General features: G+C 38.7%; 1 protein-coding gene across 1 annotated transcript; it reads right to left on the bottom strand.

Moving 5' to 3' along the window:
* Positions 1-10,298: 10,298 nt before the first annotated feature.
* On the bottom strand, positions 10,299-11,225 carry LOC124959935 (olfactory receptor 4B1-like). The gene has a single exon (XM_047518426.1). The coding sequence runs from the start codon at positions 11,223-11,225 to the stop codon at positions 10,299-10,301; it is 927 nt and encodes a 308-aa protein (XP_047374382.1).
* Between the last annotated feature and the right edge of the window lie 872 nt (positions 11,226-12,097).

Here is a 12,097-nt window from a genome sequence, read left to right on the forward strand (position 1 = left end):
ACAAAGTTGACCAATATCCTGTAGCTACGTAAAAACTGTGCCCCTACCTTCAGGTCAGTGGAGCTGGTGTGCCTTGGTTCTGCCTCACAACAAGGAATTGGACAGTGGATTTCAAATACACTCAAGTGTCTCCAAGCCCATATGAAGTCAGCCACTCCGCTGAAATAGACCATTGCTTGGGGACTATTCTTGGTTTGGGAAAAACTGGGATGGGAAGGAGCATTGGATCCCTTCCTGAAAACTCTGGTCCTTGAGCAGATCATTATGCTAATATTACCACCCAGCAGATTTCTCATCAAAGCCCCTGTGGTGGACAAAGTCAGGTCACGCTCAGCTAAGCCACTGTAAGAGTGGTGCTGAAAAGAATGCAGAGAGGGGTCAGGGCACGGTGGCACACGCCTGTAATCCCAGCAGCTCGGGAGGCTGAGGCAGGAGGATCTCAAGTTCAAAGTCTGCCTCAGCAAAAGCTAAGCAACTCAGTGAGACCCTGTCTCTAAATAAAATAGAAAATAGGGCTGGCGATGTGGCTCAGTGGTCGAGTGTTCAATCCCTGGTACCCCCCCAAAAATGTAGAAATATTACCTAATTCCTTCCCTTCATACATGGAATGGCAAAGACTGAGAGGTTAAGTAGCTTCTGAAAACCACAGTCTAGTTATTTCCCAGGTTACTAACTCAGAAATCAGTGCTCTTTTAACAATATTAGGCTGTCTTCTGAAGGCACTAGGAGGTGGTGCTGCAAATCAAGGATAGGATTCATCCCCAAGGACAGGCCACCAATAGTCCTGGGAGTTTTGATGAAACACAGTAGATGATACCTAAGATAAATTACGAAGAAAGGAAGATTCAGGGGATCTGTACCAGGTTTAATATTTACATTTACAAATTTTAAGGAATAAACAAAAGACATAGGAAGAGCAAATCAGAGATTATAAGATCCCGAATTGATGTAGAACTCCAACCCACCCACTCAGAGTCCAAGGATTGTGTTTACATGTGAGATCTTTAAAATATTTATAATTAAGGCAAACACTATCATCAAGGGAACAACTTCCCTATGGAATTTCTTTAGTCTAGAGTAGAACTTTGCCAAATGCACTATGACTTGAGGAGAGTTTCAAAATCTACTTCATTCACTATAATGACATGTCCATAAGGGTTTGTTCCCAATAATGAAGACATAAAAGAGGAAAGTTATTAGTAAAAGACAAAGAGAGATTTTGGCCCAGACGTGCTCTCTGAAAATAAATATAATAGTAAATAAAGAAAAGGAAGACCCCAGCTCTGGCTCGGCAGCCGGTAACTGTCCCCCGATAGCCAGGCCATTTCGCACACCCCTCGCTCCTCACACTGCTCTGCTTCCTGTTCCATACACGATGGCAGAATTGGTCCAGATTATCTTCACTGTGCCTTCTGGTTCTCACCTTTATGTATTCAGGTGTCATACTCTTGTCTAAAATCATGTAGTCTCTCCTCGCCTCTGTCTTTCTGGTCGGTGGTCACAATCATGGAATACTGAGAGAATCTCCCCTGACAGAGATGAATCTTGTCCATTCCCTCCCTCACTCTCTCACTCATCGAACAGTATTGAGTCCATGAAGCCAGAAGCATTGCTCCACGTACTCAGGAGCTGGCCATGAAAATCAAGCCTCTGGGCAGGATCCTGGAGGTTACCACCTTCCCATCCCCTCCAAGACAGAAAGGAGAGAAGAGACAACAAACATAAAACTGGATATGCCACTCAGATAGAACAAGACCTGTAAAAAAATTAAACACATAAAATATGACAGGAAGTGCTGGAGGGTATTATATATATAAGTTAGTAAGGAGAGCCCTCTGATGCCAAAACTCTGCCTGCTGTCTTGAATGGAATGAGGGGAGATAGATATAGGTAAGGATATAGATATAGATACAGATATGATATGGATATAGATATAGTTATAGATATAAATAAGGATATGGATATAGATATGGATAGGGATATAGATGTAGATACAGATATGGATATGAATATAGATATAGATATGGGTATGAATATAGATATAGATATGGATATGGTTATAGACACAGATATAGATATAGTTGTAGATACAGATATGGATATAGATAGAGATATGGATATGGATATGGATATATATACAGATATGGATATGGATATAGATACAGATATGGATATGGATATAGATACAGATATGGATATAGATATAGATATATATGGATAGGATATAGATATGGATGTGGATATAGATATGGATATTAATATGGATATAGTTATAGATATAGAAAGAGTTATAGATATAAATATAATAATAGATATAGTTATAGATATATATGGATATGGATATAGATATACATACAGATATATTCCATATATATATGAAACCAGTTAGGAGACATCACAGTACTCAAGTAAGGAAATGACTGTAACCTGGATAAGAATGGTAACAATGGAGATTTTAGAAAATGATTAGATACTGTGCATATTTGAAGGCAGAACTAGCAAGCTTTGCTCATGATTTGAATAAGAGGATAGAGAGAAAAAGAAAACTTAAGGATACTTCTTAAGTATTAGACTTGATCAGTCAGCCCAGAGTTGTTATTGCCTGAGGTGGGAATGGCTGGGGGAAGGTAAGGGAGCAAGAAACAGCAGAAGTTCCATTTGGCTCAACTCAAGGTGGATCAAGGACCCAGGTATCAGACCAGAAGCCCCACACCCACTGGAAGAAAATGTAAGCTCAATACTCCAACATGTCAGCTTAGGAACCAACTTCCTCAACAAAACTCCTGAAGCGCAAAAAATGAAACCAAAAATCAATAAAAGGGATGGATTCAAACTAAAAAGCTTCTTTGCAGCAAAGGAAACCATCAAGAGTATGAAAAGAGAGCCTATAGAATGGGAGAAAATCTTTACCACACGTACCTCAGACAGAGCACTAATCTCCAGAATATATAAAGAACTCAAACAAATTAACACAAAAAAAATAATAAATGGGCTAACAAACTGAACACACAGAAGAAGAAATACAATTGATCAACAAAAGTATGAAAAAAAGTTCAACATCTCTAGAAATTAGAAAAATGCAAATTAAAATGACACTGAGATTTCATCTCTCTCCTGTCAGAATAGCAATTATCAAGAATACAAGTAACAATAAATGTTGTTGTGAATGTGGGGGAAAGGGTACACTGATACATTGCTAGTGGGACTGCAAATGGGTACATCCACTCTGGAAAGCAGTATGGAGATTCCTCAGAATCTAGTAATAGAACCACCACATGATCCAGCTATTCCACTCCTCAGTATATATCCAAAGGAGCTAAAATCAGCACACTACAGTGACACAGCCACATCAATATTTACAGCAGCACAATTCACAGTAGCTAAGTTATGGAACCAAATTAGATGCCCATCAACAGATGAATGGCTGAAGAAAATGTAGTATATATACACAATGGACTATTACTCAACCATAAAGAAGAATGACTTTATGACATTTGATAGTAAATGGATGGATCTGGAGACTATTATTCTAAGTGAAATAAGCCAATCCCAAAAAACCAAAGGTTAAATGTTCTCTCTGATATGTGGATGCCAACCCACAAACAAGGCAAGCAGGAAGAGAAAGAGTAGACATTCATTGGATTAGACAAAGGAGAATGAACAGAAAGGAGAGGGGATAGGAATAGAAAAGACAGTGGAATTAATCTGACATAACTTTCCTATATAAAAATACACCACAGTGAATCTCAACATTGTGTACATCCACAAGGCTGGGATCCTAATTAGAATAAGGTAAGTTTTGTAAAAATAGATTCTGTCATCATGTATAACTAAAAAGAACAAATTTAAAAGTTCAGTTTTGGTCTGGTGATTGAAGTTGCATGTCAAAATTCCCAGATTACATGTGTGAGTTAAAAGAGTAAGAGCCTGATAAGTAGCACTCAGCTATACAGCCATCAGGGTACTACGACAGGAGCAGTCTGACCCTGAGTGACAGCTACAAGTTTGAAGCAGAGATCAACACTTGAAAACATATAGATTTCTGATGTCCAGTTTTGTAGCCACTAATCATACATAGCTATTCAAATTTTAATCTAATTAAAATTTATCAAGTAAAATTTTCATTTTTCAGTGACACTAGACATTTCTTTTTTAATATATTTTTATTCATTCTAATTAGTTGTATATGACAGTAGAATGCATTTTGACACATCATAAATAAATGGAGTATAACTTCTCATTCTCCTGGTGGTACATGATGTAAATTACACTGGTCATGTACACATATATACACATAGGGAAATAATTTCTGATTCATTCTACTATAATTCCTACTCCCATTTCCCTCCCCATTATAGTCTAGTCCAAAATACCTCTATTCCCCCCCAACCCTTATTGTGAATTAGCATCCGCATATCAAACATTCAGTCTTTGGGTCTTTGAGATTGACTTATTTCACTTAGCATAATATTCTTCAGTTCCATCCATTTACCAGCAAATGCCATAATTTCATTCTTCTTTAAGGCTAGTATTCCATTGTGTATATATACCACAGTTTCTTTGTCCATTCATCTGTTGAAGGGCATCTAGGTTGGTTAGTTTAGCTATTGTGAATTGAGCTTCCATAAATATTGATGTGGCCACGTCACTGTAGCATGATTTTAAGTCCTTTGGGTATAAATCTAGGAGTGGGATGAGTGGATCAAATGGTGGTTCCATCTCAAGTTTTCTGAGAAATCTCCATACTACTTTCCAGAGTGGTTGCACCCATTTGCAGTCCCACCAGCAATGCATGAGGGTACAGTTTTCCCCACATCCTCACCAATTCTTATTGTTGCTTGTATTCTTGATGATTGCCATTCTGATCAGAGTAAGATAGAATCTTAATGCAATTTTGATTTGCATTTCTCTAATTGCTAGAGATGATGAACCATTTTTCCTACATTTATTGATTGATCATATTTCTTCTTTGAGAAGTGTCTGTTTAGTTCCTTTGCCCATTTATTGATTGGCTTATTTGGTTTTTTGGTGTTTTTTGCATTCTTCATATATCCTGGAGATTAATGCTCTTCCTGAGGTGCATGTGGTAAAAATTTTCTCCCATTCTGTAGCTCTCTCTTCATGTTATTGATTGCTTCCTTTGCTGAGAAAAAGCTTTTTAGTTTGATTCCATCCCATTTATTGAGTCTTGATTTTACTTCTCATGCTTTAGGAGTCTTGTTAAGGAAGTTAGTTCCTAAGTTGATGTCATGGAGATTGGGACCTAATTTTCCTTCTATTTAGACGCAGGGTCTCTTTTCTAGTGTCTAAGTCTTTGATCCACTTTGAGTTGATTTTTGTGCAGGGTGAGAGATAAAGGTTTAATTTCATTTTGCTACATATGAATTTCCAGTTTTCCCTGCATCATTTGTTGAAGAGGCTATCTTTTCTCCAATGTACTTTGTTGGTGCCTTTGTCTTATATGAGATAACTGTATTTACGTGGGTTTGTCTCTGTGTATTTTATTCTGTACCATTGGTCTCCATATCTGTTTTGGTGCTGTTTTTGTTACTATGGCTCTGTACTATATAGTTTAGGGTCTGGTATTGTGGTGCCTCCTGCTTCAGCCTTCTTGTTGAGGCTTACCTTGGCTATTCTGGGTCTCTTATTTCCCAGATGAATTTGGGAAATCGCTTTTGGTAGTATGGCCATTTTGACAATGTTAATTCTGCCTCTCCAGAAGCATGGGAAATCTTTCCATCTTCTAAGTTCTTCAATTTCTTTCTTTAGTGTTCTGTAGTTTTAACTGTAGAGGTCTTCCACTTCTTTTGTTAGATTGATTCCCAAATATTTTTTTAAGCTATTGTGAATGGGGTAGTTTTCCTAATTTCTCTTTCAGTGGATTCATCACTGATATATAAGAATGTGTTTGATGTATGAGCATTAATTTTATATCCTGCTACTTTACTGAATTTATTTATTAGTTCCTGAATGCTTCTGGTGGAATTTTTTGATCTTCTAAATATAAGTCATGTCATCAGCAAATAGTGATAGTGTGAGTTCTTCTTTTCCTATTCATATCCCTTTAATTTCTTTCTTCAATCTAATTGCTCTGGCTACACTGGACATAGGGCTTGATAGGCACATGACTCCAGCTACCATGTATTAGTACAGCTAAAGAACATTTCCTTCTTCAGAAAAATGTCTACTGGCAACATTGACCTAGACCACAGCAGATTTGGAAAGCAGAATTTTTACCTGTAATATAAGCTCCATGAAGGGACCCTCTCTGTCTCATGTACCACTGTGACCCTAGCACTTATACAGAGACTGGCACGTAGTATATGTTCAATTGGTCATGTTGAATACCTTATTTAAAAGAACCTTACAGTCCTGAAAGGGGAGATTAATTGACTAAATTATGTTATTAGACATTGCAATAGTGATACCAGTCTTGAAAATCAGGATCAGGTCCTTGTTTCCCAGTGTTGATGAGTAAATACCTGAGAAACACTGAGACAAGTGCAGAAAAAAGAAGTTTTATTCAAAGGATAGAACAGAAACAGACATTTGCAGGGGGAGGGGGGTGCTCAGAACTGGTATCTGTCGGAGGGGGTGTGTTTGCCCTTTTATAGATTTTAGGCTTCCTTTCTTCTAATGCCCCACCTCCTCTTGTCTACGTGACCAAAAGTTGCCATACCTGCTGGAGAAGAAGGAAAGGAGTCGCCTAGGGGACACTTATTACCAACTCCTTGTTGGGTGGAGCAATTCCCTGGAGGTGTAGGTACCTTGGTGACAGGTTTCGAGGAGGGGAAAGTGCTCTGGAGGTATTTACATTATATTTCCTTTTGGATTAGCCCCCATCTTCCCAACCCAATCATTCATTATCTGTCCTTTACCCAGGTCTCAATATTACCAAGGCATTACAAATTATGAGAAACTTTTCAGTAGATGGTTAATCGTGAAAACTCCTTAAGACTACATACCAACCCTTACATCTCTTCTTCCATACCTCTTTAAGAATAGAGGGGCTGGGGTTATGGCTCAATGGTAGAGCACTTGCCTAGCATGTATGAGGCACTGTGTTCAATTTTCAGCACCACATACAAATAAATGAATAAAATAAAGGTCTATCAACATCTAAAAAAAATATTAAAAAAAAAAGAATAGAGAAGAAATCCAGCAGAGCACAATGGTGCACACTTGTAATACCAGTGACTTGGGAGGCTGAGACAGGAGGATTGCAAGTTCCAGACCAACCAGAGCAATTTAGCAAGGTCCTAAGAAACTTTGTGAGATCCTGTTTCAAACAAGTAGAAGGGCTAGGGAAGTGGCTCAGTGGCAAAGCACTCCTGGGTTCAATACCCAGTACCAAAAAGAACAAGAATAGAGGAGAGATCCAACTTTTAGCTGAACACAACTGCACATAGAATCAAATATTAAACATTCCAACCAGGCTTGCAATTACAGTGGCCACATGGCTGACTGTTATCAAATAAGATGAAAGCTGAAGTTCTGTGTAGCACCTTTGGAGAATCTCCTAAGAGCAGAAGTGCTCAGTTTTCCTCCTCCGTTCTTTCTTCCTGCCTTCTGCAATATAAACAAACTGTTAAAGCTGTGTGGTCCCCTGTGGCATAAGCTAACACAAACCTGTTGAAATTAGATGAAATTAAAATGCAGTTCCTCAGTCTCACCTGGCAGGTGCTCACTAGCCACTCCCATGTTGGACAGCACAGCAGAGAATATCTCCATCTGTGCTGTGCTTTCTACCTCTGTGCCTGGCAATTTCACCCATTACTTGCTCATTTTTCAGTTACATGTAATCCAAGCTATATCTAAAAGGATACAAGTAATTAATGGGAAAAGAACACAAAACTTACATGCAGAGTAGTTTGCTACACTCTATTTTTCTGTAAAGGATTCTTTTATATTAATTTCCAAAGAACAATAGGGTGAAAAAAATCAATAATTGAAGATGTTCAAATTCTAAATGACATAGATTATCAATACTTTAGTAACTTAGGAAGACGCTTGTTTGTCTTTTTTTCCCTTTTATTAGTGTATTATAGTTAAACATAACAGTTGGGTTAATGTTGACAAAATTATACATGCTCGGAATTTGATTTACTCATTTCACTCCCTGGTGCGCCCGACCCTTTTTCCTCTTCTCCTCCCGCTCCCTAGTCTCCTTCTTCTACTCTCCTGAGTTTCCTTTCACTCACTCATTTATGTATTTATTTTTGATTCGTATTTTGTAAATGCACATAGAAGTGGAATGCTCTGTGGCATATTTTTACATGCGTCTGATGAATTTTTGTCAAATTGATTCTGCATTTCCTACCCTTTCCCATTCTTCATCCTTCCCTCTCAATCTCCTTCTGCTCCACTGATCTTCCTTATATCTTCATGAAATAGGGAAGGGAGTCTCCAACCAAGGAGGTTGCACAGGCCTTAGAAAGCTGGTGACTTTAACCTAGGTCTTAAAGATGGATTGGGTTTTCCCCATGGAAAACGGAGGTCAAGTCATTCCAGGCATATCCTCAGGGATTAATGATGGCCATCCATGGAAAAGGATTAATGTGGACAAGGGAAATTAAGGTTTCCTGCTGCCTTTAAAACCTCTCTTCACCTACAAGTCCCACCTGCACTGGCAGAAGGAAGGGAGAACCCCTAAGACTTACAGTGCCCCAGGGTTGCTCCATCTCTCTGCTAGAGCTCCTGCCTACATTACTGCAACTGATCCTCAAGGAAAGGTGCATGCATCCAGTGAAAATTCAGTGCACATCCTTAACTCCAAAGCCAAGAGGGATCGGTTTTATGATATTCTCTTAATTGTACATAATGGTAAGGGACAGTGGAGTGACATGGAGATTCTGAGAAGAGAAATAACAACATAGACCCAGACTGTCCACCTCTCCTCGCCAAGAAATGGGCACAAAAAGAATGGTATTGGCATGGTCACTTACAATAAGAGACAGAGGTCTGGAGTACAAATATGTGTGGACATCATTACCCTCCCCATTCAATCTTCAAGTGAGGGCAATCATCATTTTCTAATGTTCTATATTTTCCCATCTAGATGACACTACAATGATGGTCTTTTTGTGAAAACATTTTGATTTCATCTTTCCCTGGTAATAGGTAGGATTTATGCCATTTTGATATTATTTTATCAATGTTGGAAATTGTGACCAAAAGACCATCTTTTGTGCCAACATGTCACAAGAATTTAAATTGCTCCAGGGACTTTTTTAGTAACCATGATCAGATAGATTGTCTCTAGTAGTAGATACAGAGACAACCCAAAGAACAAAAAAGTTGAAAGACACACTTGTCCACACTGGAAGAGAAAATCAGATTGGTAACCTCATATCCAAATAGTCCCTGAAAATTCCTGTGGTTGGGCATTAATCCTCAAGGCTGAGCTATATCACCAGTTCTTTGAGACAGGGTCTGTCTAAGTTGCTGAGGGCCTCACTAAATTGCTAAGGAAGGCCTTGAACTTGCAATTCTCTTACCTCAACCTCCAGGGTTGATGATACAGGCATGTGCCACTATGCCCAGCTTGTTTCTTTTTTATTTTTAAATATAGGTGACTATCATACAGAAGACTAAATAGGGAAGAAAAGAAGGAAAGAAAGAGAGAGAGACAGAAAGAGAGAGAAAGGAAGGAAAGAGGAAGGGACAAAGGGAGGGAGGGAGGGAAGGAAGGAAGGAAGGAAGAGGAGGAAGTGATTTTAATCTACAAAGTTTTAAAGTATTCTCCTCTATTGAGAGGTGTTATTGGGAGGAATAGCTCCTAATGTTTGAAAGCACAGTACAATAACTATGAATAACAACAATTAACTATTTCAATATAGCTAGTAGAAAGATGTTACTTTTTCCCAATACAGAGATGCTAAATGTCTGAGGTGATGGACATGCCAACTACCCTGATATGCTCTGGTCATTACACCACATGCATGTGTTGAAGCATCATACTGTACCCCACAATTGTGTAAAATAACTAGGTGTCAATGAAAAACAAAAATATGTTATTCTAAAAATGTTTTTTGCATTTCTATTTTGCCTTCAACTCATTCAAATCGATGATACTGTGGGAAAACAGTGAGACAATCAGATTCCATAAGATTCGGTGAGAAAATCTGACCTCTTTCTTTGGACGCCACACCAGGACACCTGGGAGTCCCTGGTTATAAGGAATACCACAGTAGCAGTAGCATTAGGTACATATGTTTGTTGCCTGCATTGTTGAATATCCACTGAAGACAAAATCCATTTCAAAATGTTCATACTACTTTGGTCCCTCAATTCTCCTTTCACTCCAACCTTGAGTTCCTTCTGCCCCACAGCTTCCTCATGGCAATTTTCACCTCTGCATTTCTGAGTGTGTAGATGATGGGGTTCAGCATGGGCATGATGACCGTGTAGAACACAGCCACCAGTTTGTCCACAGTGAAGGAGGATGAGGGCCGCATATAAAGGAAGATGGCGGGTCCAAAAAACAAGATGACCACCGTGATGTGAGAGGCACAGGTGGAGAGGGCTTTGCGCCTCCCCTCTGCAGAGTGGTTCCTCAGGCTGGACAGGATGATGATGTAGGAGGACACCAAGATGATGAGGGATAAGACAGAGATTAATCCACTATTGGCCAAGACAACAATCCCTTCCACAAAGGTGTCAGTGCAGGCCAGCTTGAATAAAGGCTGAAGGTCACAAAAATAGTGGTCAATCACATTGGGACCACAGAAGGGCAATGGAACCGTGACAAGAACCTGCATTATAGAGTGAATGAAGCCCCCCAGCCAGGAACCAGCCACCAGCATGTTACATACTTGACGACTTATAATGTTCATGTAATGAAGAGGCTTGCAAATGGCCACATAGCGGTCATAGGTCATCACCACAAGCAGGAGGATCTCAGTGACCCCAAAGAAGTGGAAGAAGAAGATCTGGGTCAAACAGCCCTTCAGAGAGATGGTTTTAACCTTGGCAAGTAAGTCAGTGATGAATTTAGGGACCACAGTAGAGGAGTAACAGATCTCCACCAGGGACAGGTAGCCAAGGAAGAAGTACATGGGGGAGCGCAGACTCTTACTGACACTGACCGTCACAATGATGAGGCCATTGCCCACCACAGTGGCCAGGTACACGGGGAGAAACAGCACAAAGCATGCTCTCTGCACCTCTGGATCCTGGAAAAGGACAGTGATAATTAACTCAGTCACATTATTTGTACTGGCCATGGAGATTCAGTTCAGTTTTGCTAGATGCCAGAAAGTGGGAGACCTGAAATAAAACAATGATTATAACATAAATCCACCTTATTTATACCACTATAGAGAGTGTAAATCACTTATTCACTTAGTGAATACCTACTAAATTATTGTTTAAAAAAAGCATTTTAACTCTCTAAATTATTTTAATTCACTTAATTTTACTATTAGAAACTTAAGACTCAGAAAATAGATATTTGCTCAAGATCACACAGAAAATTGTAACTCTGGGACTCAACAAGTCTTTCTGACTTTCAGTCCAGGAATCATTCTAAATAACCACAAGATATTCTGAATTTGAGAGCTATTCAGGTTAATAGCCTATATTTATATTATCTATACTGCATTTTGATCAGTCTTCCTCTTATAAAATATCCTGAACATACATCTGCTTCCATATTCCTTGTTCCTTCCTCAGTGCCTCAGGGAATAACAGTCATTTTCCATAATTATCCCTGAATACCACAGACTGGGAAAATTATAAAGAATAGTGGTTAATAGGAATTAGATCAGAAATGTGGCAATTGCTAGAATAAAAATGTAGGCCCATATTATATCTCATGATGTTAGAGTATATCAGTAAGTACTGAATTCTCCTTCTTTTATTTCTTTGGACTCTTTCCATTATTTTTCATTGCAAACAGGTGCAACTTCTAGACGCTTTTCTATTCCTTTGTCATGAAATATTGAATCATTTTCTAAACTACATTTGTAATAATCTGAACTTTCTTTTTTTACAAGTTTGAGTATTATTCATATATAGATAATGTTTATGATTTTTTAATTATTTATTTTTTATTTTTTACAGACTTCATTTTGATTCATTTTGATTCATCGTACAC

The sequence above is a fragment of the Sciurus carolinensis genome, chromosome 11 (assembly GCF_902686445.1).
Source record: "Sciurus carolinensis chromosome 11, mSciCar1.2, whole genome shotgun sequence".
In the NCBI taxonomy this organism is placed as follows: Eukaryota; Metazoa; Chordata; class Mammalia; order Rodentia; family Sciuridae; genus Sciurus; species Sciurus carolinensis.

What these genes read in the sequence shown, in the direction of transcription:
- LOC124959935 (XM_047518426.1), bottom strand. Translation starts at nt 11,225, where the DNA reads ATGGCCAGTACAAATAATGTGACTGAGTTAATTATCACTGTCCTTTTC.